Source organism: Penicillium vulpinum (assembly GCF_028829585.1).
Source record: "Penicillium vulpinum strain IBT 29486 chromosome Unknown utg000003l_segment0_segment0, whole genome shotgun sequence".
NCBI classification, from domain to species: Eukaryota; Fungi; Ascomycota; class Eurotiomycetes; order Eurotiales; family Aspergillaceae; genus Penicillium; species Penicillium vulpinum.
In genome coordinates this window covers 8,538,739-8,564,718 of record NW_026643243.1, presented here as the reverse complement: position 1 = coordinate 8,564,718, position 25,980 = coordinate 8,538,739, and the positions used below count along the sequence as shown (strand labels likewise).

The 25,980-nt window shown below is 47.2% G+C and overlaps 14 protein-coding genes across 14 annotated transcripts; 6 read left to right on the top strand and 8 right to left on the bottom strand.

Moving 5' to 3' along the window:
• Positions 1-599: 599 nt before the first annotated feature.
• On the top strand, positions 600-1,718 carry N7479_008285 (NAD(P)-dependent alcohol dehydrogenase; the record flags this gene model as incomplete). The annotated part of the gene is made up of 2 exons (XM_057255979.1): positions 600-1,238; positions 1,290-1,718. 2 exons carry the CDS (start codon positions 600-602, stop codon positions 1,716-1,718), a joined length of 1,068 nt encoding a protein of 355 aa, XP_057109841.1.
• A 503-nt stretch (positions 1,719-2,221) lies between these two features.
• N7479_008284 (uncharacterized protein) lies at positions 2,222-4,709 on the bottom strand (the record flags this gene model as incomplete). Its single annotated transcript, XM_057255978.1, has 3 exons — positions 4,479-4,709; positions 3,732-4,426; positions 2,222-3,283 (listed from the first exon to the last, which is right to left on the bottom strand). The coding sequence occupies exons 1-3, from the start codon at positions 4,636-4,638 to the stop codon at positions 2,222-2,224; spliced, it is 1,917 nt and encodes a 638-aa protein (XP_057109840.1). The 5' UTR covers positions 4,639-4,709.
• An 824-nt stretch (positions 4,710-5,533) lies between these two features.
• Positions 5,534-7,235, top strand: N7479_008283 (FAD-binding oxidoreductase; the record flags this gene model as incomplete). The annotated part of the gene is made up of 4 exons (XM_057255977.1): positions 5,534-5,896; positions 5,952-6,649; positions 6,698-6,906; positions 6,964-7,235. The coding sequence occupies 4 exons, from the start codon at positions 5,534-5,536 to the stop codon at positions 7,233-7,235; spliced, it is 1,542 nt and encodes a 513-aa protein (XP_057109839.1).
• A 752-nt stretch (positions 7,236-7,987) lies between these two features.
• N7479_008282 (uncharacterized protein) lies at positions 7,988-8,872 on the top strand (the record flags this gene model as incomplete). The annotated part of the gene is made up of 1 exon (XM_057255976.1): positions 7,988-8,872. The coding sequence occupies one exon, from the start codon at positions 7,988-7,990 to the stop codon at positions 8,870-8,872; it is 885 nt and encodes a 294-aa protein (XP_057109838.1).
• A 432-nt stretch (positions 8,873-9,304) lies between these two features.
• N7479_008281 (putative MFS transporter) lies at positions 9,305-10,844 on the bottom strand (the record flags this gene model as incomplete). The annotated part of the gene is made up of 4 exons (XM_057255975.1): positions 9,305-9,694; positions 9,747-9,864; positions 9,935-10,399; positions 10,453-10,844. The coding sequence occupies 4 exons, from the start codon at positions 10,842-10,844 to the stop codon at positions 9,305-9,307; spliced, it is 1,365 nt and encodes a 454-aa protein (XP_057109837.1).
• A 402-nt stretch (positions 10,845-11,246) lies between these two features.
• Positions 11,247-11,948, bottom strand: N7479_008280 (Cytochrome P450; the record flags this gene model as incomplete). Its single annotated transcript, XM_057255974.1, is given in 4 exon segments — positions 11,247-11,324; positions 11,341-11,674; positions 11,736-11,766; positions 11,816-11,948. 4 exon segments carry the CDS (start codon positions 11,946-11,948, stop codon positions 11,247-11,249), a joined length of 576 nt encoding a protein of 191 aa, XP_057109836.1.
• N7479_008279 (putative cytochrome b5 reductase) lies at positions 11,934-12,627 on the top strand (the record flags this gene model as incomplete). Its single annotated transcript, XM_057255973.1, has 2 exons — positions 11,934-11,988; positions 12,014-12,627. The coding sequence occupies 2 exons, from the start codon at positions 11,934-11,936 to the stop codon at positions 12,625-12,627; spliced, it is 669 nt and encodes a 222-aa protein (XP_057109835.1).
• A 1,429-nt stretch (positions 12,628-14,056) lies between these two features.
• Positions 14,057-14,520, top strand: N7479_008278 (uncharacterized protein; the record flags this gene model as incomplete). Its single annotated transcript, XM_057255972.1, has 2 exons — positions 14,057-14,211; positions 14,259-14,520. 2 exons carry the CDS (start codon positions 14,057-14,059, stop codon positions 14,518-14,520), a joined length of 417 nt encoding a protein of 138 aa, XP_057109834.1.
• A 347-nt stretch (positions 14,521-14,867) lies between these two features.
• Positions 14,868-15,536, bottom strand: N7479_008277 (uncharacterized protein; the record flags this gene model as incomplete). Its single annotated transcript, XM_057255971.1, has 1 exon — positions 14,868-15,536. One exon carries the CDS (start codon positions 15,534-15,536, stop codon positions 14,868-14,870), a length of 669 nt encoding a protein of 222 aa, XP_057109833.1.
• A 570-nt stretch (positions 15,537-16,106) lies between these two features.
• On the bottom strand, positions 16,107-16,997 carry N7479_008276 (uncharacterized protein; the record flags this gene model as incomplete). Its single annotated transcript, XM_057255970.1, has 2 exons — positions 16,107-16,787; positions 16,839-16,997. The coding sequence occupies 2 exons, from the start codon at positions 16,995-16,997 to the stop codon at positions 16,107-16,109; spliced, it is 840 nt and encodes a 279-aa protein (XP_057109832.1).
• Positions 16,998-17,460: 463 nt separating this feature from the next.
• On the top strand, positions 17,461-19,442 carry N7479_008275 (uncharacterized protein; the record flags this gene model as incomplete). Its single annotated transcript, XM_057255969.1, has 11 exons — positions 17,461-17,585; positions 17,637-17,792; positions 17,845-18,019; positions 18,067-18,160; positions 18,214-18,299; positions 18,353-18,483; positions 18,535-18,664; positions 18,716-18,812; positions 18,862-19,131; positions 19,189-19,273; positions 19,325-19,442. 11 exons carry the CDS (start codon positions 17,461-17,463, stop codon positions 19,440-19,442), a joined length of 1,467 nt encoding a protein of 488 aa, XP_057109831.1.
• Positions 19,443-19,576: 134 nt separating this feature from the next.
• Positions 19,577-20,860, bottom strand: N7479_008274 (phosphatidylinositol-specific phospholipase C/glycerophosphodiester phosphodiesterase family protein; the record flags this gene model as incomplete). The annotated part of the gene is made up of 2 exons (XM_057255968.1): positions 19,577-20,600; positions 20,643-20,860. 2 exons carry the CDS (start codon positions 20,858-20,860, stop codon positions 19,577-19,579), a joined length of 1,242 nt encoding a protein of 413 aa, XP_057109830.1.
• A 306-nt stretch (positions 20,861-21,166) lies between these two features.
• N7479_008273 (3-oxoacid CoA-transferase) lies at positions 21,167-23,119 on the bottom strand (the record flags this gene model as incomplete). Its single annotated transcript, XM_057255967.1, has 7 exons — positions 21,167-21,301; positions 21,362-21,701; positions 21,753-21,784; positions 21,835-22,213; positions 22,270-22,456; positions 22,505-22,789; positions 22,843-23,119. 7 exons carry the CDS (start codon positions 23,117-23,119, stop codon positions 21,167-21,169), a joined length of 1,635 nt encoding a protein of 544 aa, XP_057109829.1.
• A 1,093-nt stretch (positions 23,120-24,212) lies between these two features.
• Positions 24,213-25,616, bottom strand: N7479_008272 (uncharacterized protein; the record flags this gene model as incomplete). Its single annotated transcript, XM_057255966.1, has 1 exon — positions 24,213-25,616. One exon carries the CDS (start codon positions 25,614-25,616, stop codon positions 24,213-24,215), a length of 1,404 nt encoding a protein of 467 aa, XP_057109828.1.
• Positions 25,617-25,980: the final 364 nt, after the last annotated feature.

Below are 25,980 nucleotides of genomic sequence, written 5' to 3'. Positions count from 1 at the left end.
TAGACTGTCACTGCCTAAATAACTAGCTTTCTGGATTATGAGAGAAACCCCCCTTTTCATGAATCAGCTGAACTGTGAGCGGCTTAGCGGCACTAGATACCCTGTCAGCCTCGCTAATACATAGTACAGATGTGTAGGGTCTTTTATCGGGAAAAACAAACAATATTAGAAAGAAGAAAAGAAAAATATATACCTTGAGCAAGAAAATATCTGTCTCTTAATTATACAAGGCTAGTTCCAACCAAAGATTAAAGAAACATGAGAGCGATTATATGTGTACACATCGGAGAGTTGGCCCCCTAGGTTTCATTTTGTGGCGTTCTTTCTAAATGTCTTCCAGCCGGTCCGTTAATCTTGTCCGATTCGTCCGTTTTTGTTTGTCTTTAGAGAAGCTCGAGAGACACCTTTTTCTTGAGTTTCCCGCTTTTTCTTGTCATACGGGCTGTCGGGCCTGTCGATCGCGTTTCTCTTTTCTACACAGTTATAGTACTAGGTCTTTTGATTGTTGTCAAATCGCACAACAACGCCCTAAATCTCCCTACTTCTACCGTGAACTGTCCTCCTCCTCATCTATTCACCACGCACCAATAGTAGAAGAAATGTCATCGAGGACCCAGCTCCCAACCGTACCGCCGACCATGCGTGCCTGGGTATGCCGGCGGCGCGGTCCTGCTTGTAGCACTCTCGAGCTGGTCACCGACCATCCAACACCCGACGTGCCCACGGGCTCATCGTCCGACGTCCTAATCCGCGTGTCAAACGTATCACTACAATTTAGTTCTGAGATGTTGATGAAGTCATTGCCTAAAATGCCTTTTACTAGCCCATGGGTCCCGGAGATTGAGCTTTCAGGTGTGGTAGTAGCGGCTGGCGGGGGTGCACCGGCAGAGGTACGCGATCCGGGCTCCCATGTTATTGCCTTTCAGAATATTCCTACCGCCGTGGTTATGGGCCGCGGTGTGCTGGCAGAGTATGTGCGACTTCCTGGGCGCCAGGTCGCACGTATCGATGACGGTGTTGATATGGCGTCGGCCTCGGGCATCATCGGGTCCGGTTGCACCGCGCTTAAGATGATTCGCGCAGGAGGTGTGCGCGAGGGCCACACAGTGCTCGTGAATGGGGCTAGCGGGTCGGTCGGTTCGGTGCTCGTGCAGCTGTGCAAGCTGCGTGGTGCAAAGGTGGTCGGCGTGGCCAGTGGAGGCAACGAGGCTATGGTTCGTGATTTGGGTGTAGATGAGGTAGGCACATTTCCTAACTTTGCACAAAGGAACTGACTAATATATAAATAGTTCATCGACTACCGCAAACATGAACCGCTGCCAGCCTACCTAGCGCATCAGTATGGCGACAAGCCGTTTGACTTTGTGCTTGACTGTGTCGGCACGCAAGCACTTTTTGTCAACTCCCCAGCCTATCTTAAGCCTAAGGGAGCTTTTATAAACATCGGTGTGCTTGAGGGCATGTTTGTAACGTCGTGCAATGCGCTGCTCAATAGCTGGCTCCCCACCTGGCTGGGTGGCGTGCAGCGTCGCTTTATAATGTTCAGCACGCCCCCGGCGCGTGACGATGCAGTCTACCTAGCACGCCTCATCGAAGAGGGTCGCTTGCGTATTCCTGTGGACTCTGTCTTCGAGATGAAGGATGCTATACGCGCCTACGAGCGTATCGCCACACAACGTGCGCGTGGCAAGGTCGTGGTCAAGGTGCATGAAGACTAAGCCGTGGGCAAGTCGAGGGCGTATAAGGGGGCTTATTGTATAATTATATGCCCCGCTTAGGCCATTACCTAGGTACATACCTAGGTAGGTACTTCCAAGGGGTTACAAAAGAGCATTTAACCGCCCGCTAGGCCAAAAGATCACAAGGACAAACAGAACGTGTTTTTGTCATTTCAGCGGCATATGAGGCCCTCACATTTGTCAAGGACCATAGGTCTCAGGAGTAGTAACTAGATCTCCCTCTTTCTCTTTCTCTTCGTCTCTTCCTCTCTTCTCTCTTCCTCGAGAGCTTTTCCTCGAGAGCTACTAGTTAACATAGTGATATATATCAGATCTTGGGGGAATTCATTCAAAGCCTGATTGCATTGCTTCTAACCAACTGCTACCTCAACACTGAGATGGTTCTATACGTTTATGCCAAGTCAATTATAAATTATACTGGCACCTCCAGGGACTGCTCTCAAAGCAATAATCGTCAACCTAATTTGGATTATTTCACTGATTCATGGAACCCATCCCACCTGTTGCATGGGCCATTGTAACCAGCAACGATGCTCCTCATCCAAAAGATAGTATATACCACTGATAGTATGGACACTAAACCCCTGCATCCACCAGGCCCATTCCATCTCTTTCATGACAACACAGAAATATCCAAAAATCACCATGGCTTCAGGTGTGCGCTGCTGGAAGTAGGCGAAATACTGATCCGAAACTCTCAATAACCAAATAAATATATCAGAAGTCTCGCAGTTATTTGAGCCAATTTCGTCAACTGTCGCGAATGACATTGCCATATCATCGATTGATTTATGATAGCATTCCAACTCATCGCGATCCTGAACTGTATCTTGCAAGAGCTGTTTCAAAACGAGAAGAAACGGCGGCGTGGGCCTGTCTGATCTCGCATCCCGAGCTAGCTTTTTGCGGTGGCCTATAGCAAACATCGGTGCTAGTAGGCCTGTCTTGAGGGAATTATCTGATGACATTATTATGTGTGTTGTGCCACGAAAGAGGGTCAACCACTCGATGTCTCGATCACTATTTGCCCAGAAATCGTGTCTGATGCGCGGCTTCGCGCAGGAGATAATGCAGGTCAGGATCGAAAAAAGATATATGCTTTGGCAGTTCTCCTTATTGACGTTTGGGAGGATGGCAGACACCATCTGCAAGGCGGTGTTATGGTGAAGCTCGGCTTGGGAGACATAATGGTCGTGGAATTCGGGCTTCATATGAGCCAGATGCAGCGCGGAAAGAGCGATAATGGCGCGGAATACAAATGGTGACGAAAAGCTGACTTGTGGAATCCGGATTTGCCATACTGTGTGCAAAATTGGGTTACGTGAAATTGTATAGCAGGTTGAAGTAGAGAAGTGGTGGAGTAGAGCCATCTCGGGCATGCCCATTGGTGGGGTGTTCTCCCCTGAGCAGACGGGACTTTGGGCGCTGGAAGTGCTGAGAATTGAAGGAGACCCTGACTGCCTGGCGGACCCTGGACCCTCGTCAAAAAGACATTGGATTCCGTGCTTGACACAGTTGTTACAATGCGGCCTGGTTTCATCGCACTTTTGATCGTGTTAGATAATTAAGTAGATATGTTCACTATTATCTTTGGAGTCACTCACTTTTACCTTGCGGGCTTTGCACCATCGGCAGCCGTTTCTAGACTTCTTGTGCGACCGTCGAGGGCCCATATTAAAAGCCCCTGAGTGAAACTGTACAGGTCGAGATGGATGTATAAATACAGGATAGAGAGGGCGTGCTTAAATAAATTCCAAGATACTATTTGCAATACACATATATCTCAGAGGATCAAAAAAAAAAAATTCTTCCAAAATTTCAAATGCTATGTTTTAACCTTGGGAAGGTAGATGCCTCCGGCCCACAAAATAACGTTGATCTAAAAATATCATTCCATGGTACAAAGTACCTTGTGTACCTACCTGGTACACAGGTAGGTACACAACCTTAGAAGGTACTTTCCAAGGCTCTTTTCCTCCCCTTTCATTTTACATTTCTAATATCGACCATTTCACTGTTACTCGCTCGAGACTCAATGTCACGTGTAGCCGATCGAGAAGTCACCAATGCCTTCGGAGAGAAGATGTTGAAGGTAACCATAGTCAGGAACATCAGAGCAGCATCAAAAATATACAGGTACACCTCCGTTGACATGAGCGGACCATCTGTACCTGTAATATACTCAATGGCACGGAAGATAGACCGGACCATGATGAACAGACTAGCCGTGTATAGGACAAAGAAGCACTTCAGCCAGGGCACCTTGATAGAAGATATGGGCAGGTAGTCACGGGAATTCCAGAGTCGGTAATGGAACACGCCAGCAGCAACAACGAAAACCCCGAAGAAGGCAATCTGTATGAAAAGACCGGCGATGATGATGTTTTGTCCGAGAGTGATTTTGGACAGGGTCTTTGCGGAGGAAAGAAAGCTACCACCAGCACATTGGGCGAGGAACGAGATCACATCTCCGCAGACAAAGATCTTGGTCAGCCACTTGACTGGGATGAGAGAAAGCGAGTCGTGACCCGTGGAAGTAATCGAGCGGCCAAGGATCATGTAGATTGATGCAGCGAAGAATGCTGGCGCGATGAGGAGCAGGAGTGATTGCATGACATATGGGGTTGTTGTCCAATTGGGACTTTCTTGCGAGTTAAGATAGCGACCGACGTAACCAACAGCTTCAACTATACCCAAGTTAGCTTAATTTCTTCGTTACTGAATAGGGTATATACTTACAGATTCCTCCGATAATGAAAGTAATGAAGAACCATGAACGGCTCCGGATCATTTGGAAAATGTGCACCAAAGTGGTTAATCCAAAGAGAACGACGAAGATGATCGCCGCAACTCCCGACGGGTTATAGTTGTAGAGAGTGAATGTGGAGTCGTTTTCCATGGCTTCGGTGGTCTGGATTAAATCAAGGGCAAGACGTAATTGAATAGTAAGAATAGTATCAAAGCTGAAAGCTATGTTGACTATGAATAATAGAGTACATGTAGTTAGAGATTGACGTACTCTTTTATATCTATGTATCAATTTCACTTCTACCAATTTTCTGCAAGATCTAGTATTGCGCCCTGGAAAGCTATTTTGGTGAGTTCACGTACTCGGGTTGGAATCCGAGAAGATGTAAACAGGCTTGTCCCTAAAAGCTTCTTTTGAGTATGGGACATAGATTGTGGCTTAGTGTAAGGCCATAGAATCTAGGCTGCAGATTAAAATCTACTTGCTTAGGCATTGTTGAAAACATATCAGTTTTTAAACTTACCGTTTCAAACGCCAAAACTGTTCATGTTTGAAGATCAAAGATCCGAACCCGAAGTCCGAATAAGAGTAAAAGATCGATCCCTGATTGGTGCTAAACTTCGGGTTCGTAACTTAGTAATTATTCGTACTCGGGTTCGTATTATCCAGCATCTGATCTCCGTACACCTTTGTGTCTTCTAATGTGGTTCGGTGAAGATGATAAGCTTAGAATTATCCAGATGCCTAGAGCCACAGTTAAAATGTCAATTATTCTGCCTGAACAAGACTCAGCCCTGTTTCTGTTTAACTCATGTGGAGCAATTGGGAGTATCCAAACTGTTGATCCGAAAACGAGCCCTTGCCGTGATCATCATGGAGAACACCAAAAGAGAATTAGTTTCACTGTTGACTGGAGTGAAACTATCCTGGGCACAGATACCATGAAGTCTGAAACCAGAAGAATCGCAAACTTCTATAAGAAGGGATCGTCCCCTACGGTTAATTAAGAAGCATCGACCACAGATTTGATTTTACAACAATCAAAATGTATCTTCTCCTCCCTTTTGTCGGGCTGTCCCTCTCAGGCCTTGCATATGCCAATTTGAGCAGTGCGAGTGCCTCGGCAACTGTAACAGGTTTTCTCTCCACTTCTTCTGGTGATCTTCAAGTTCCCAAGGGAGTTTCATGTGCCTGCGCGAAGCTTTCTCGGTCTATGCCAAAGAGCGTCATCCTTCCTGGTTCGGCAAATTACACAACTCAGACCGTTGATAACTACTGGGATATTCGGGCAAATCTTTCTCCTGCATGTGTTTTTGTGCCCAATACTGCTATTGAAGTGTCGCAAGCAGTCAAGATTATCAGTGCCTGCGATGCACAGTTTGCTGTTCGTGGTGGAGGTCACATGAACGTAAGTTTATATTCGAGATGGTAGTACCAAACATGGAATAACACTAACTCTACAGTATTATCCTGGATCTAATAACATTGATGCTGGAGTTCTGATTGCTCTGTCGAATCTGAACTCCATCAATGTGAAAAGCAACACTGTGGAGGTTGGCCCTGGCCTCAATTGGTACCAGGTATACTCAGCACTTGACCCTCATGGCCGTGTCTGTATCGGCGGCCGTATGAAGACCATTGGTGTTCCCGGACTCAGTCTTATCGGTGGCTTCCACTACTTCAACAATAAGTATGGATACGCCATGGACAATGTGGTCGCCTACGATGTCGTTCTTGGAAATGGAACTCAGATTACCGTCAACAAGTCCTCACACAGTGACCTCTTCTGGGCTTTGAAGGGTGGTGCAAATAATTTTGGAATAGTCACCAGATTTGAACTGAAGACTTATGCTGTTCCTAAGGTCAGCACCACTATCCAGGTTTTCAACGAGACAAACATTCCCCAGTATCTTTCTGCTGTCTGTGAGGCTGCCAAGTTGGATGAAAAAGATCCCATTGCTGCGGGCATGATCTCCACTATCACCTACAATGCGACTACCAAGGTGGCACAAGGCTCTGTTCTCGGTGTCCAGGAGGGTGTCAGCAGACCCCCGTCTCAGTTCGCCAACTTTACCAAGATCCCAGCAATCGAAAGAATTAACAATGTCACCACTATAAAGCCGTGGGCTGATACTCTAGACTCCCCTAAGCAGATGATGCGGTATGTAATCTCAACTATATTGGAATTTCCAGTTCACTAACCATTCAGTGTCCAATTTTCCCACAAGACAATGAAACCTGATGCGAAGGTTCTTTACTCGATTTACGTAGCCTGGAAAGCCGCAGTTGACAAGATCGCCGATGTCCAGGGCCTTTACCCGACTTTTGTTACAAATGTCATTTCCCCGAGCTCAGTTCGCGTAGCCAAGACTAACGGTGTTGGCAACGTTTGGGGTCTCGAAGAAGAACCTCTAATTAGTAAGTTCTTCCAGCGTTCGTTCGTTTTCGCTTTTTGAACTTACCATTGTTTTACAGTCTGGCAATTCAGTACTGGCTGGGAGCTAGCCCAGGATGATATCCGCATGGAAGCTTGGTCTCGTCAATTGGTCGAGCACCTTCACGGTATCAACAAAGACCTAGGGCTTGCTTCCGAGTTCATCTATATGGGTGACGCTGGTGAGTGGCAAGATCCGTACGCGGGTTTCCCCAGTGAGAACGTCGCTCTTATGAGAAAGATCAGATCTTCTTATGATCCCGCTGGAGTTTTCTCCACTCTAAGCTGGGGTGGCTTCAAACTTGGTCTTTAGAAAGACTGGGAGTTTTTTGCTCAGACCTTACGACCGTGTGGTGGTTCCTGCGATAAGTGTATTGGGTGGTGGTCACTTTGTTGTGTGTGCAATCTATGTATAATCAAACCCATTCTTCCTTTATAGGCTTGAGTTCTTGGCTGGATTATAATCACATATTCGCGTTGCAATCTAGTAGCATCAACAAGCTGTCAATTCGAGCTGTCAGGGCCAATAAAATTCCCGCGGAATGATCATCGCCAACCTCATACATTCAAGTCACCAATTATGTTTGACCTACCATTTATCTATGTAGAATGGTCGAATAGCATTACAGTATTGAGTGTTTATCAGGAATTTCCAAGCCTTTTGAGAAGCCCACGGCGGTTCAGTGGAATGTATAAGGGGTACACACATACCACGCATGATCCTAGATCGACATCATATGGACCCCTTCCGACTGGAATGTGCCGTCAGCCACCCGATTGAGAGAAGATTCGATTTAATGACACTTGCCAGCCCCTGAGTATGATACAGAAGGTCTATTAAAATTTTAGACGCGTTTCATGTTCAGTATCATAGTCATTCCAGTCATTCTTTCCCGCCATCCCATTACTGCAGTGCGGCAACTACGGAATGAGAAAGGCGATAGGGCGTACTATGTATATTATAAGAGCAGGAGATAATTGTCTTACAACCTGTGCTTGACAATCACACATTTCAATCTGATCATCAAAATCTATACGTTCGCAGATATCAAAATCCCACCAGCTATGCATTCCCTTGCAACATCACTTATCTCTCTATCCCTGCTATCAGGCACAATCCACGCCCAAAGTATTGCCCGTGTCTGGACACACTTCTACCCAAACTGCCCCGGCGAGGCATTTAGCAAGCTCGACACATACGAAAACTACCAAGAATCTGCCCCATCCCAAGATATCACCGAGGGCAGCTGCAAAAACTTCGCCGTCCCCTCATACGAGCGCAATCTCGTTAGCGCCATCTCCGTCGATTCAGAGCTCCTCTCCCACAGCCACGACCTCCCCTTTCTAGAAGGTGGCAGCGGCTGCAACATCACCGTCCACGAGGTCCCAGGGTGTATCGACCCGCCCTTAATCACCAAAGAGATTCGAGACGGCGTTGAAGTTAGTCAGTGCGAGCCGCGCAAATTTGTCGCTTACACCCAGGTCTGGGTGGACCTTGTTTGCGACAGCAACAGTCCTTTCCACGATGAGAATATTCCTACGTCGGAGACAAATGAGAACAAGCAAGCAGATACCAAGCAGTCCATGCCTACTGCTGAGCCCGATACGCCTGTGCACACTGAGAAACAGACTTCCGTCGAAGATATTAATAATATCCAGACGCCTGGGTCAGAATCAGATTCCTGGCGTCCGTCCCAGGTTGCGCAGACCCAGCGTGAGCCGGTGCAGGAGGGACGTGTTAATGATGCAGGCCATGCGCAGAGCGAGCAGATGGTTCATCAGATGATGGAGTTGTTGAAGAATAGGACCTCGCATAATGTCACTGGCAACTATCAGTCTGCACACTCAAATGTTACGCTGCATATCAATGGCACCACCGCGGGTAATCACACTGCGACATCACGTCGACGTTTGTCTGTTTTGCGAAACAAGGCTCCTCATTTTGTTTAGAGCCGATTTTAGGTTGTATATCCGATCCTTTGGTTCATGTTTTATGAATTGGAATTACCTGTGCATACTATATCAATCAAAAGTTCATTTTTATGTGAAGATTTCTCAATGCGGCTATTTTCACTAATACTATTGCATTGTAGATTGAGATTATACGCAACGCGTCATTTTTTGAAGCTGCGGCGGAATCTGAAAGGTCGTATAAATTGGGGGCTATAACTAGTAGTTATGACCGAAACGCAGAAGCCACTAGGTAAAGAGCGGTTTTTGGTGTCATCAAGATCCCATCCAAGTCTACGCATCAAATAAAATGATATTCTAGGTTATTTTAACTCACATCAACCTCTCAAACAGCAAGACAATGTGGTACTTCTTGAATGAGTGCAGCAACTTTATTGACAAGTCGTCTCCATGATTCCCCAAGTAATACTCTTAACTTGTCTCTTCGCTGGCGTCTTGAGCTGCCTGTTTCCGACGGGCAGCCTCATTTCCAGCAAAGCTGTACAGCATGCCAAGATCATAAACCACTTTCAAGCATCCTGCAATGATGAAGGACACACCGAAGTGGCCATTACGCGACAGGATACCCGTCAACAGAGGACCCATGCTCTGGGCAGTAGTCTTCACGACATTCACCGCGCCCATGATAGCAGTGCGCTTGTCTGCCGGCAGAGCTGCAGCGAGGAATGCGGAGCGAGGCGCCACATCCATGTTCTGGGTGCAGGCTCGCAGAACCAAGAAGGTCAGTGCCAAAGGCAGGCTGGATGGGACGGAGATGAGAGCCAGGCAGATCGCGGACGGTAAATGAGTGAACACCATAGTCTATCAAAAGGTTAGAAGTCGCTCAGGTACCCGACTTGGAAAAATATCTTACCTTGACATTACCAATTCGCTTCGCGAGAGATGAGGCGACCAGCATGGATACTGCGGAAATAATGTTTGTGGTGAAGAAGATGGTGCCGAGTTCGCCTTCAGGCAGATTGAACTTGCCCCTAAAGAAGTAGGTCATCCAGGACCTGATAAATTAGCATTGCAGCCGACAAAAACTGGGATCACACTCACAATGACGCCAATCCAGACGCAAACGAGTCCACTCCGAATAGGATGAAGAGACGAATAACCAGCGACCACAAGTCCTTCTCGATAGACGAAAATAGTCCCTTCTTCTTTGGGGGCTCGACATCCTGTGCGGCTTGTTCTGCCAGCAGCGGTCGGGTTTCAGAGCTCTGCTCCTGTGGCTCTTCTTTTTGGACCTCGACTTTTCCGCTCAGGCCCAAAGTAAAGATCAGCTTAACGACGCCAACGCCGGCATAGACGAAGAAAATGATACGACAGGCGGGAATGAAGGCCCATCCGTGGATTGACTCAAGAGAATTAATGATCCAACCACAAACAAGCATGCCTGTGGCCGAACCAGCAGTGCCAATTAAGGAATACCAAGCAAAAACATCACTCAAAAGTTCATGCGGTGTGAGATGAGCCAAAGTGGATTCCTCGATGGCGCGGAACGGACCAATTTCATTGCCACTAAGTAAAATTAGCCAAGGTAGGAATATAAGAAAGAAGCAAAAAAAGCAAACCTCGGACTGATGACACCAAAGACTGCAGCCGCCAGTAAAATCCAAAAATTTCCGAACAACGCGAAAACAATTCCGCTGCCTGCCATAAGGATCGACCCGAGTGACAACACCGCCTTGCGACCCATAGCATCAGCAAATAGGGTGAGGAAGAAGCTAATCACCACATCTCCGACCAGCGTGAGGGTCATAAACAAGCCAATTCGATCATCTGAAATCCCCATGGCCGACAGATACGATACTAGAATTAAGGTCGAACCGCCGTACGCGAAGAGGCGCACGAAGCGTTGCGCGCAGAGAAGCTTCACGTCCAGCGACGATCGCCACATGGTGCGTAGGCCCAGCTCTTCGAGAACATGGGCCATGTAACGCGTGGGTCGCGATTCGTTCTCCATTATTAGATTATCAGATGGTTGAAAGAAAAAACAAGGTGAAACACAAATTCACTTATCACCTTATAACTCCGACGTCGGTGTAAAATATTCGGACTTAATGCCGGAGCTAACCTTTTTTTGGATCGCTGAAGATATCTCGAAGTATACTGACCTCTCTTTTTTTGGATATAAAAAACAATCATTATGTACAAATATTCTCTCAACTACAGCTATCACTCAGTCTTTAGAGGCCATTTCACTCGCTGTTCCGCCCGCACATACAAGTTGATAGGTTGGATCAACTGGAACATGAGATCATACTCAACCGGCCCATCATTTTCTTTTGTAAATTTGTATCGACAAAAACTTGGGTAAGAACAATTTTACTTCCTGCAAGGCAAAGCTGAACCCAATGCACATACGTTATCTAGCAACGAAGGGAATATATGTGGTCTTATGACGGTTCTTCACGTCCGCCGTATCCCAAAGATCCGGGTCAAACTGTGCTGGATTAGACCACTGCTTTCGGCCCCAGTGCCGGTGGGAGGGACCTGTGTGCTGCACGCTGTTCGGGTATATCGGTGTCACCCAAAATTACACTGGCCTGCTGGTTTTTAATCAAGTATAAAGGGTGTGCCTCGCTGATCTTCTTGGTGAAAAAATCGGACTCGGCAAAAGCAATGGCCGATAGCTTGGGGTCATTAGTATGATATACTGTCCAGCCCATATTTTTGGTTTGAATGATGGATCCAGATTGGTCAAATAGACGCTGGTGGTTTCCCAGGTCATCAGGGTAGATCTCGAAGAAGTTTTCCACGAATGGCAGTAGGACCAGGAATCTCCCGTACTGCCTTACCGTCTACTGAGATGGCAATTTGCTCTTCATTAGCAGGGATCTCCGAGTGAGTTCACAACATCGACTCCTCTGACTGGAATCCGATGGCTAAATTTTGAGTTAGAATGATATCAGAGGTAATGAGATAAAAACTTACCATTTGGGTCAACAATGGCAAATTGATCAGCAATGAGGATCTGAAGCCCTTGGTAGTCGACTGTTGTCTCTACCTCGATTGGGCGCGCTGAGGTGATAGCCTCGCCCGGCAGGTAGAAATGTTTAGCAACCATCGTGGAATTGGAATGAAAACTCGCCCTTCCTATCACATTCGTGTTTGCCCTGCCAACTACCACAGACTTTTTGGGTCTACCCATTGGCCAACACGTTGCTATTAGTGCCGTGGTCAATGAAAAGACTGTCACTCGCTCATACACCCCTACCTCAAACAACATCGACCGGGGCCGCATTGAACTCGCGATCAAATGCTATCCGGACGGCCTACTGAGCGGAAAGTATCTGGCTGGCCTGACTGTAGGTGACGAAGTCGAATTCCGCGGGCCTAAGGGCGCTATGTGGTACACAAAGGGTCATTTTCGCAAGATCGGCATGGTGGCCGGCGGTACAGGCGTCATGCCCATGTACCAACTTATCCGGGCAATCTGTGAGAACGACACCGGCACCACAGAAGTTAGCTTGTTGTACGCGAACCGCAGCGAGTCTGATATTCTCTTGTGCGGGGAACTCGAACGGTTCGCACGCCAATACGCAAAGAACTTCAGGCTGCGGTATATACTGGACTCTGCGCCGGAGGGCTGGACTTATGGGTCCGGATATGTGGACCGGACAGTTCTGGCGGAGCAGCTCCCTGCATTATCGCCGGACACTAAGGTGATGCTATGTGGGCCGCCCGGAATGGTCAATGCCACTAAAAAGAATCTTTTTGCGCTGAGCATTGCCAAACCAGGGTAATTGCGAAGATGACGGATCAAATCTTTTGTTTCTAGAAACTTGCCTAGTATATTAATAGCCGAGGGCTGGAATGGAGAATCGTTAAAGAAGTTAAGTTTGTTAGTTTTGTTGAGTTGATGGGATTACGGCCCTGTTGCCGAATGCGTTCTCGTGCCCGACACGGAAATGAAGAAGAAAGTAACTCTCCTCCGAAAGACTCCACTCCCCGAATTGCTGATCCCCGAGACTTTGACTGGTTGGGGCTTATCTATGTACCTAGACCAAGGTGCGATTCTCAGATCCATGGGGATATATATAGATCAATTACTGTGGATAAAGACTATGTCATACTGAACTGTTGTCAAATTGACTTTAGAGAGTAGTACTACTTTGGCCAAGGCTTAGGCCAAGGGGTCATTATGTGGACATTCATTAAACTGAGTCACGCATTGTACTTCGATGAGCCTCGATACTAAATATTAAGTTGCTAGGTAGTTCCCGAGGTCGGTCCGACCTCGGGGTTATGTGCCAGTATTCCTGATATAGCCCCGTCGAATCAAGGTGTGTATTCGGTTTGTCTGCACTACCAAATGACGGACCAGCTATCGAGACTGTTTTTGGTCTATGAAATCTTCATCTACGCAGTCTCATGTGGGCCTCGGAGAGATGATGGTCGAGGGGATTGGAGAGGAAGAATCATAGACGAGGGGGGGCTTATACTCTCAGCACATGCCCCTTCCCTGATTCCCAGATTGTATTGTCACATGTTATTGCTCTTTCCCAATCTGCACAAAACATTTGTTTGCCCAGTTCCCTTTTGGAAAGTACGCAGCGTCCAAGGTTCCCAAAGCCGCCACTTGCCCTTGGTCTCTTGGCCGATAAGAGACTATTTGGGCACGTCAGTTGGATTTTGTCTGTGCAGTAGATCTATGCAGTGAGCCAATTCCGCCAATATTCAAAGGTGATATTCATGAAGGTGCACTGAAGTAACATGAAGGGCGTCCTCTTGTAGTCGATACCCCAGGCAGTAGATAAAACAGTATCTTAAGGGCGATTCCAACTATGTAGAATCTGTATCTTTAACTGTTCGGATGATATATTAGTGTAGGAACATCCATACATGCTGTAACGTAAAATCGGTATCTGTTACCGATACCCCAGCCGCGGGTGACTTCCCCTGCGCTCGCCACAAACTAGCCCTCCTTCCTATTCAGCTTTTTCCACCCGTTGGTGGGTATTTCGAAGCTCTCCGGGGCTGGAAAGTGGTTGATTTATAAGATAAGACACTCATCGGGACGGGGGAACCTAGGCGATCCGACCCGGCAGTTCGGCCAGTTGATGTCCCGAGTGACAAATATCCCCCTTTCTAGAATAACTACCAAAGTATAGTATATAAGTTGAGGTATGGATAAAACGGTTGCCCTCTTCACAATAAATTGTGTCCCTCGTCATGTCTCTCAAAGCAACTCTCGAAGAAACCGCTGCTGGCTGGATCTCAGATCTAGAAAGTCGTTCGCTAGATAATGTCGTATCGAGGTGGACTGATGACATTCACTACTCTCTCCACCCAGACGTCGAGGGTGTTTTCCCAATGAATAGGGAACAGTAAGTCTTGAGCGCAGTAAAAGAAATGTTTATGCTGATACTTTCAGATTTCGAACATACGAACGGGCAGCTAGCTTCTTCAAGCTGTTAAAAACGTTCAAGATCACCATCAACGAGATGTTCACAGATGAAGGGAAAAGGACCGTGAAGATGCTTTGCAGTAGCAAGGGTGAATTAGAAGCTGGTCCATATGGCACTGACTATGTCTTCGTGCTTACTATGACCGAGGATGGAAAAAGGATCAAGAAGTTGTCGGAGTGGCCGGATTTTCACAAAGTGCAGATGGTACTCAGCAAGACCCTTGAGTAGCGCACTGTTGGCGCCTGGTTCTTCGGACTAGGTCCTGCTTGATTGTGGGAGTTGGAGGGTTCTCCCTTCTCCCTCTTTGTTATCTCCCCCGGTTCTCTGTTGGCTTGCAATGCTGATCGTCTTGGCTGCGCTTCCTGTTTTCGGCCATTGACTGGTTGGAACCTATCTACCTGGAGGTAGGCAGAAGTTGCAGATTCAGGGGAATATGTACTCCGTATAATGGTATAAATTAATGTACATAAAGACCATGTTCCGGGGGCAAAAATCGACAACCACGGGAAATGGATAGATATAACCTGCCTCTTTCAAACATTCCAAATCCCCATCTTGGATTGGAGACAATATTATCAATGCTGATCAGCCTTTGCTTTGTGTTTGCTTCGACGCCTATGCCTCCGGCGCTTCTTAACCCTCGGCGGTTTCTCCCGTTCTCGAATCAAAAAGCGAACCGGTTGTCCTAATCTTCCCGCTCTTGTCTCCAGCCCAGTGCGCAAATTCATTTCTGTCGTTATCCTCACAAGAGGTGAAATGATCGGCTTGGTACTCTTCGAGGCTGAGTATGGAGGAAAGTATCGAGGAAGATCAGAGGATATGGTAACGGTCTTCTTTTTCTTCGATGGGTTGTCAGTAGGAGAAGGATCTGGTGGTGCTGGGTCTGAAGCTTCAGGATCTTTCGGGTCAAGTGGAATTTTTGCCGATCGCCGAGTCGATGTCCGCTGCAGACGACATAGATGACAATAGTACAAGAGCAGTAGAAAGACTGCAGCACCGAGAATAGACCCCGCTATTGTGCCTTTGTCTGCATTTGATAAGCCGCTGCTTTTGTCTGAATTGGTTGTGTCAGGTGCAGAAGTTGCTGTATCGATCACCCGAAGGACAGTCGTGTGTGGAGTCGTCACTGTGAATGTAACCAAGTTCAAGGTTGGCCACGGCTTGGTATTCAGAGTAACGACTTGCACAACAGTGGTGCCCTCCTCGATGAATGTCTGGGTAACCTCGCGGATCGCAGGCGCCATTGCCCAACACCGATTGAAATTGACATGGTGGGCCCTGGTTTAAGTGTCCACGGCAGCTTCACTTATTTGGCTCGGGCCACAAACACGTAGGGTACCTAATTATGCATGAGCGGATGAAATGGGTCTTTTAATGTATGTGACAAAGCAATGGAATTGGTGCTATTCGTATCTCCTGACTTAATTATGCAGCTTACGCTGCATAATCACAGGAGTATCATGGCGATTGGTGGAATTGTCTGCACGTTATCAATGTGAGGCGAGCTCACTGCATCTTGGCGCGGGGATTGTGATGAGCACGGAATCAAGACGAACATCTTTCTTGTATGTCGGGTTTTTTTCCCGTAAATACTACTAGGTGGTCTCATGTTGCCTGATTTCGATCAGGCGCTGACCACGCCTCATAGGCATGCAGCTTTGTATCGAATCAATTTTCTACCCGAGGACCCGAAGAAGAATAAGCGCAGTTGTATGGTCGCCTCGCCCGCACGGATAAACCGGCTCAATGCCAAAGTACGAACTTCGGAGCGAACTCATAATATTGAAGATATGTGGTATAAATTCTCTCTATAATTACAACTTCGCCCGCACAGGAGCAAAGTTCGACCCAGCGCCCTGGCTAATGGCCTCAACGATGGCATCAACGCTATTCAAGATCCACATATTCCCCTCATCACTAGCCAACCACCGCGCAGCCTCTTCCCCCTCGACATCATTCGCCCATGATCCATCCTCAATCGCCTTCCGTAACCCAAACACATGGGAAATAACCTGGGGGCCCACACCAGACTGAGCGCGCAGGCACGCGACAGCAACAATAGATGTCAGGATGCGACCAGCAGATGCGCCAGTGCTACGCTCTGGATCAGACAATAGGGCACCATAGTTACTGTGCAGGATGTGTACCGGCAGGTCAGGGTGTGAGTCTGCCAGTTTATTGTATAGCTTCTTCTCGAATGGGCGATAAATAGAATCCCAGAGTGCGTGGCCGCGTTCACTAATCGCGGCAATATTCTCCGGTGTTGGGGCGCGGGTGGGGGTGCGGGAGAGCTGGTCGCTGACTGAGTCTGGGAGGCTGGATTTGAAGGCGTTGAGGCAGTTTATAGTTCGTGGGATGCCGTTGAAACTAATGCATTTTAGTCCGACTTCGCGCATGAGCTCGGCGGTTTCGACTTGTTTGTCGGGATTGGCGCTAGCTAGTTCGTAGAGGGCTGCGAGGGACTCGGGGGAGTTCATGGTCATTGTTGCTGCAGTCTGGCATTGATATTAGATCGCGTTCAATTTTAATTGGAAGGGTTAACCTACCGATAGTGCGACCCATGATGGCTGTGAGATCTGTTTGGATTGCGCGGTCTGTTGAATCTTTTGGTAGACCGAGGTTATGTTTGCTGGCGCAGGAACAGTGGATGGCCGGGCGGCAGGTGCATTGATTAATGCCTTGAGGCTAGTTGAAAGTCTAGACATGTTGGGTGATGAGCTCTTGTGTCCTGGGTGTGGATGTTTAGCCATTAACGGTTATTTAAGACCAATTCTTGTTTCCCGACCTCGGAAGGTTTGGGACCAAACGGAGCTCAGAAGTGAGCACCGAAAGATACCGGGAGTATTGTAATATAACAGTAATGTGTCCGAAATATTTCAGTAATATTACCAGTGGAGAACACGTCAAAATCCGGGGATCGCGGGGAAATAAAGCACCCGGAGGCGATGTCAAGGGATCCCTGTCATTGGTGTGTCTGTAGGGTTGGTTTGGGGCTGAGAGGAGCTCGGACCCAGAAATGCCAGCCGAAGGGGAGAGTTTTCTGACTGCTTATAACCTATCCCTTTCAAATCCTTTTCCTCTTTTTCCTTCACCCTACGAAGTACACTGTGACAGAAGGAGAAAAAAAATTGTTCGTGCGTCGCCAAGCAACAACATACATCGGTGATCATGGACCCACCCAAGTCAGAAGTGGCAGAGCTCGAAAATGCGAAGTCATCTCCCCTTGATCGACATGGCGACCACGCGCAACAGCAGAAATTGACACGGAAAATATTGTGGAAGCTAGATATACAGTCAGTTCCGGCACTAGAATTAATTACCACACGCTTGCTAATAATTTCCAGTATTCTCCCCATACTAGCACTCCTTTTCCTCATGTCATTTTTGGACAGAACGAATGTCGGTAATGCGAAGATTATCGGTTTAGAAGCGGACCTTTCGATTACAGATCATCAATACGATATCGGCTTGGCTGTGTTCTATCTCACCTATATTTGCAGGTGTGTTGTTCATACAATTAGACTCGGTGCCAAGGGCTAATTGATATGAAAGCGAGCTGCCGAGTAATTTGGTGCTTAAGAAAGCATCGCCAAAGATTTGGCTGCCGTTCTTGACCGCTATTTGGGGCATAATTACCATGTGTCTAGGATTCGTACAAAATTTTGCTGGTTTTGTCGCCGTCCGGGCTTTGTTAGGTATTGCGGAGGGAGGTCTTCTCCCTGGCATGGTATGTTTGAAGTGAAATTTACACTGGTCATAACTAACAAAAAAAAGGTTCTATATCTATCTTCTTTCTATAGACGAGGCGATTTGGCCCTGCGGATTGGCTTGTTCTACACAGCTGCTTCCCTGTCGGGCGCATTTGGAGGTACATATACCATCGATTTCTTTTTTTTTTCTCGATCAATTTTAACAAATTAGGGCTCCTTGCTCGTGGTCTGGCCGAAATCGGGCCTCGAGGGGGCATAGAAGGCTGGCGCTGGATTTTAATTATCGAGGGACTTTTGGTATGTGAACGTGATTGCTATTAAAACAAGGAATTTGGCTAACTCTTCATCAGACATTTGTTTCTGGAGTATTGAGTTTCTTTGTCCTTCCAAATAGCTTGGAGTCTGCGTCTTTCTTGACTGCGGAGGAAAAGGAATTCGGGGGAGAAAGACTGAGGCTTGATAAGCCTGGATCACTAGAAGGGTAAGCTTTTCCGTCCTTCTGGGCAATAAAGCTTGGCTAACGCCCGGACAGATCCTTGGCGCCTGAGGCAGAAGTGTTCAAATGGTCCGAAGTGCGTCGAGGTGTGCTAAATGTACAAGTGTGGCTCTCTGCCTCGGCTTACTTTGCCATTCTCTCTGGATTATACTCCTTTGGCTTGTTTGTATGATTCCCCTGTTTCTATGTCCGTCTCAAAGTCACTGACAGTTCCTAGCTGCCAACAATTATCAAAAACCTCGGTTTCGCTAAAGATGCTAACGAGGTTCAACTGTGGTCTGTGATACCTTATGCTGTCGCAGCCGTACTTACAGGTCTGTCTACCGTTAATCAATCTCACATCAGATGCTCACCCATTTTTAGTCGTTGTCGCCATCATCTCTGATCGCCTCCGTCTCCGAGGCGTGGTAATGCTCTTTACTCTCCCAATCGCTATCATTGGATATGCAGTCATCGCCAACATTAAATCTCCTCATATTCAATATGGCATGACATTCCTCATGGCAACTGGCCAATACGCCAGTGTACCGTGCATTCTGGTGTGGTTGTCAAACAACTCTGCGGGGCATTATAAAAGAGCCACTACATCAGCGATGCAGCTGGCAATTGCAAATGCCGGAGGATTTGTTGCTAGTAAGTTGCCAACCTACTGAATTCAGTTTTTTATGTAGATCTCTAACATTGCTATAGCTTTTAACTATCCGTCTCGCGATGGGCCCCTCTTCCACCGGGGACATACCATTATCCTTGGGTTGTTAGTGTTCGCATGGTTTATGTGAGTTTTTTTTTTTTTTTTTGCTTCAAGAGTCATCACTGATTTAGATAGGATCCTGCTTAATGTGCTCTACTGCGCAAAGATTAATCGAGACAAAAGAAAGGGTAAGTATGATCAATACGCAGGGTATAATGATGACCGTAACCCGGAGTTTATGATGGTTCTATGAGTACATATTGTGGCCATAATTTCTATATAATTCAAGTGCTCTAATATATTGATTTCGGGTTCTAAATGACAATCGTGGCAAGCCCCGTTACTTTTTCAGATTCAACGTATAATTCTTTCCAAATTGTATTGTAGCTACCAATTCCACCAGTGGTGAGACTTCCAGTCCTGCTTAGTTGCACCGCGCAAATCATCTGTATTTATCACATCCACACCCTCGCGCACAAGTACACTCCAGATATAGTTCCGCAATCCAACTGGCCAGGTGGGAGTTCCCCAATATCGTACCTTTAACCCTGCCTTATGAGCTGCATGTACTTGACTCCGAAGAACAGCGAGCTGAGCATCTGACAGACGGCCAAGAGAGAGAGACCCAATAGCCTTGCGGAAGTCTGCGGATGCATAATAGCTGTTGGATGGATTATAAGTGGAATACCTTGGTTTTTTGTCATCTGCTGTTACTTCGGTAGGAAATGCCAAGTCGCTAAGAGGTGCATCGTAGAAGACGTCGCGGTAGGTCGCGTTTTCCAACATCAAGTTAAAAGGAGCGTCTCCACTGGCGACAACAGTGATTGGGCCGTATATAACATCAGAGCCATTGAAGTGAGTGAGGTAACCCTTTTCACGCAACGAGTCCAGCTGTTCGAGAAGAATAGGCCAGGTCCGATCACCCTCGGTTTTGAAATCAATCAGCAAGGTCAGAGTCTGCCTTGGGTCATTGGAAAACAGCCCGACCATCTCCTGGCTCATGGTTTTCGGCCAGTTGCGAGGAGGTGCATTGTGTGTGTCGAGCATCTTCAGCAACGGGTCAAGATAGAGGCTCTGCAGTGTTCCCCGGAGGACCGTGTAACGTGAATGACCGACTAGAATCTCATTTTCCCATGGCCAGACGTCAACCTCGACGCTGATGCATCCGGCACGAAGTGCCGAGTGTAGTGGGACACGGCGCCAGTAGTCATTGTGCGAGTGGCATGGTATGGGGTTGACACCGTGGGTGGTCCAATCGGAAAACCTAGAGGGACGTTGACTGGGGATAAAATCCAACGCAAGATCCGGTCGAATGAGATAAACGATGGATTGCCATGCAACGGTGAGAAGATTGGTGATGCCACTAAAGTGAGACATTGTTAGCTCAGGCACGGGGGTTTCAAGTGTGGAGCTAACAAATCAGGCTGAAATGTAGGCTACAGCAGATACGCACATAACAAAAATCAGTGCCCAGAGAGGTCGCTGCACTCCCCGACAGAAAATGGCTCTCTTGGAGCATGGATTTGCAATGCAGTCCGGGTGGGAGCATTTCCAAACTGAAAAAGAGGATCTTGGTTTTGTGTAAGGTTTCGATACCATCATTTTGTCAGAGACCAAGAAAATGGCTTCATTCTCTGGGATGGACTCCAGAGTAGATGGATGAAATGTCATGAGAAAAGTTGAAAATTGCAATCCCAAGTTCAAAGAATTCCAAGGGCTGGGCACAGGTGAGCTTATTTTAGCTTATTTTATAATGGCCAGACCCTTAGTCCCTGCAGTAATCCGCAGTACTCCGAAAAAAACACGTCTGCCTAATTTATGAACTTAGAACTTTGGAAATATAAGGAGTTAAATGAAGTAAAGTAGTAAATATAAATCTTGGCTTCGAAGAGAAGAGAAAAGAGAAGAAACAAAGATCTTTGTTTCCAACTCCCAATATTCAGGGTCTAGCGGGGTATATATCTCCTGCACGGCTATTTACTCCATAATTTCAAGTGTATCGGCAATAATGAACTCGGCGTCCGTCTTTCTTTGCACCTCTTCCACTTCAACACCGGGAGCAAGTTCCGTCAGTGTAAGCTTTCCAGTAGCCCGATCCACCTGGAAGACACACTGTACTTTTGTCAGTTTTGCTTCAATCAATTTTTTTTTCTTTTTCTTTTTCGCACTTACTAGGTCGGTGATAATCGTGCTGACCACATTGGCACCAGTCAGTGGCAGACTGCACTTTTGGACAATTTTAGCCGATCCATCCTTGGCGACGTGGCTCGTGGCCACCACGATCTTAGTCTTGTCGGGGTTCGAGATCAAATCCATTGCTCCTCCCATACCCTTGAACACCTTACCGGGGATCATGTAGTTGGCCAGATCTCCGTTGGCACTCACTTGCAGAGCGCCGAGAATGGACACATCCACATGACCTCCGCGGATCATACCAAAGGACTCGGTGCTGTCGAATGTGGCAGCTCCAGGAACCAAAGTTACGGTTTCTTTTCCAGCATTGATGATATCGCTAGTGTGAATTAGTGAGAGTATAGGCCATCGCATCTGGGAACAAACTTACGCATCCAATTCTTGCTCGGTGGGATAATCCCCCTGAATCTTGTTAGACCAGTGAAAATATTTGAAAATTTTAAGAAACTTACCATTCCCAAAATTCCATTCTCAGACTGAATCCAAACCTTCACATCTTTTGGTAGGAAGGACGGTGCCAATGTAGGAATCCCAACACCCAGATTCACGTAGAATCCCGGCTTAAGCTCCTTGGCCGCCCGACGACCAATGAGTTCTCTTTGGATCTGAGCTGCGTCTTTAGCCGACTCAGCCACATTGGACTCGCCCGATCGCAACTTCTTGTTTTCAATGTGCTTTTCGTCCGTGGCAGGAACGATCCGATCCACAAAAATCCCCGGTAAGTCCACATCATTAGGATCAATGGAGCCAACCGGGACAATGTTCTCCGCCTCCACAATGGTCAGAGTTGCGGCCTTGGCCATGATAGGGCCAAATGCTTTGGTAGTATATCTAACCAATGTCAGTATGCAGATTCGGGAACGTACTGACAGATACATATAACTCACCGGAACACGCAGTTACCTGCCTCATCCACTTTCCAGGCTCTGAGGATAGCTACATCTCCAGTCAAGGCTTCTTCCATGAGGTATGTCTTGCCGTTGAATTCTCGGGTCTCGCGCGGCTTTCCAGACTCCAGAACTTTACCAGACTCATCCATGCGAACAGGGATCTTTCCCTCCTGGATAAACGTGTCTTTGCTTGTCAGCGACCGAATATAACCTGAGGAGAATCTATACATACGGGCTCCTGTTGGGGTAAAGAAAGCCGGAATTCCCGCACCCCCAGCACGAAGACGTTCAGCCAAAGTGCCTTGTGGGCAAAGTTCAATAGCAATATGTCCCGTCAAATATTTCTTCTCTAGCGCTTTATTGTTCCCGAGGTATGAAAGGATCAGACGGTTGATCTGGCCGTTCTGCGAGAGTGTCGAAAGGCCTCCCTTGCCCGCAGAACCGGCATTGTTCGAAACGGCTGTCAGGGAGTGCAATTGATCGGCGCCTCGGCGGCGCATAGCATTAATGAGGGTTTCTATACTGTGCATCAGCTTCTCTATTTCTCGCGCTGGTTACTCCGCCACGTACCTGCGACTCCGCACAGACCGAACCCAGAGCTAAGGATCGTTGATCCGCTCTTGATGTCGGCGACAGCGGCATCGGCATCTTTGAAGAGCTTTGAGCCGCCGCGCTCAACCTTAGGAGCTAGAGGTTGTGATGGCGCAGTTATGGAGTATCTGGTGTTGGTGCTGGTACTGAATGCTTGCGAGGGGCGCACGTTAGCGCGAACTCCGAGGAAGAGTCGAGGTCGACAAGCAGTCAGCGCTTTGCGCGACAAAGTAGTAGAAATTCTAAGGGTTATCATATTTTATAATAGTTTAGATCAGACAAAAACAAATGAAAACACAAAATGAAATCATTGCGCAATTAAAAACATTGACGGCATCGGCTCGTCGGAGCTACTTTTGGATGCCGAAGGGGCCACACGTGGAAACCCTCCGAGCTCTGGGATTTTCTTCTAATCTTCTACCCTTCTATTCTTCTATAAACTTAGTATTAAATTCCGCAGAATGACATCAACTAGAATATTCTCATTGGTCTATAATGGGAACTTCCCAAAAATCACCTCGCATAAGTCATCATATAGAACCCCAAATACAATACATAATAACCCAAACATCTCGATCTACAAAACCCTTACTCAACCCGTTAACTACTTCTTAAACCGACCCAACTTCCTCTTGACAGCCCCACACTCCCTCTTTTCATCCCTCCACTCTATCAAATCCGCATCGGGAATCATTTCAGACCTGAGCCTATCACCGCCATCTTTAGACCTCTGCGATTTACTCTCACCGGGCGATGACGTTAGCCAAGATGCCCCTGGTTACTATAGTAGGATGATCTATCTGAGCACAAGTACTTTGTACATTTTACGCTGTGTAGTATTTTCCCCCAGATACATATTGGGGACTTGGCGAATTATACTTGACATTTAGTTTGTAAACGGCGGGCTGGTGAATTACAGTCACATCCCGTTAAAATGGAAGGATTGTCGGAGAGCAAATCCATCCAAACAAACGGGGTTTCGGAAATAATTATAGAACATGGAGCGTGACTGGCTTTTCGTCACAATATTGATTATACCTTTGCATTGCTTTATGCGGGTTAGTCACATATCAGTTGATCACATCGTCCTCGCTCCCTCTCTTGTTAGCAAATGAGGTGGTGAATAGAATTATCCCTAGGAATCCTCCAAGGTTGGACCTTATTTTATAGGTATCCCTGAATTAGAAACTTCTCTACTAAGCTCGGAATACCCAAAAGGCTAGTTCTACCAGGCCTATCTAGCGTCGACCTGAGCTAGGTAACTATTGGATAGACCTGTGACTTGGGCTTACACTACCAGCTACATGAACAGTCAGAAATGCTCAGCAATCGACTCGATAATTGATAGCCTAAGAAATACATATAAGCGATGTCGCGGTGGGGAGCAAGTATTGGTATTCCGCGAAAGCAACTAAGACGCGCTCAAGCCAGGCCTCAAACTGTCGTGATGTCAAGGGGAACACAGTCACACTGCTGGACTCCTCCAACAAAATATCTCCATCTTCTCCTTTGAACACGTACTGGACGGCGTTGCCTCCATCGCTAGTCTTGTGAACCATTTGCTCCGTGATTTCATTTGGAGACCGCATCCTGCCAATAACAGCGTTTGGCTTGCCACAAATGGTTCCAATTACAAGCTTAGCAAGTTTGTACTTCTGGAGTTCAGAGGGGAGCTTTTTCCCCTGTCGACAATGAAAGATGAGCGACTTCCATTCTGCGCTGGGCCAATAGATAAATTGGATATCGGGTGCAGAGAGGGACTCCATGACCGAATTCGGGATGCTAGCGTGAATAATAACAACCCCGCTGCACGTACTGCGGCGCTTGATATAGCAAGCATAATGTTCGGCCACTTCTCGGTCAGCAGCGAAGTAGAGATCGGCCTGTCTTCCGGAGAAATCACACCGTGGTGGGGAGACAAGGCATCCGAAGTTTGCGTTGCCATTATCGTCGAATAATCCTGTGATACTAGCTTGGTCAATTCCCTTGTAGATAGTTGTATGGCCCAGTGCTCTTAAGGCTGCAGTTGTTGCAGCTTCCGACAAAGCGGTTTCACACGATAACCAAGGGACCATTCTCAAAGAATTTGAAATCGACCACTGTCCAGATCTAACAGAACTGCTTTGTCCAGGTTGGGAAGCTTCCCGCCGACTAGCCATATCTCGCTCACGGGAAGCTTCTTGTACCGCCTGGAGGGCTCGGTTGCGTAACTGAAAGGTGTCCCGAACCAAGAACTTGCATGACTCGGTTAGGCGGATCGACTTGAACTTGGGATCCATAATTGCCTCCTGAAGCTCACGATTAATCCCATACAAATTCATACAGTGCAACCATTCGACATCATTCTCTGCGCAGGTATCGGGAGAATTATCAAGGTGACCTTCGGCGACGTCAATAAAGAGAACACCATTATCAGTGTTATCAGTCTCCCTTTTGGGCTCCCCAGGTGGCCAGTTATTCCAATACTCCCAGATACGAGTGGCAGTTTCCGAGTTGTAGCCCAGATGCTCGAGTGCGGCCAAAGAGACGAGATGATCCGGGATACTGACAAAGGAATCGGAGCTTGAGGAGATCAATACGGGGGTCAGCGGAAGATGCTGTTCTTCTTCATCGCTAGATTGGTTCAAACGTCGTTTATGAATGCGACGTGTTCCATCAGACAAAGGAGAGCTGGCCAGCCCAGAGTTTTGTAGGGTTACTGCATCATCCGGAACCAGAATTTTTGTCCGCATGCCGTCATCGCTGGTCGACATAATGGACTTTCGATGCGCGGGTAAAGGTGCCGTGGTGGTGAGCTAGCTTCGTTGAACGGGGTGTGACAGCAGATAATCCGACCCCTACACCTTGCGAATAGCGACAGATTCTCTTCAGACGTATAATGATCCAGAGAAATGATGCTCACGAAACTGATAATTGGATGTTTCTGAAGAATGATCCCGAGTTCTCTACCAGAGGTAGTTGATGGAAATGGGCCAAATGTGATATGGTTTTCTATAGAAAAATAAGCTCCGTTGCCCTCTTAGTCGGCGGCACCTCACCCCTACGGGCGACTACCTAAGTATGCCATCGGACCTTAACTCTCTCATTGGATAACCTTGGAATCCATGGATATAAGGT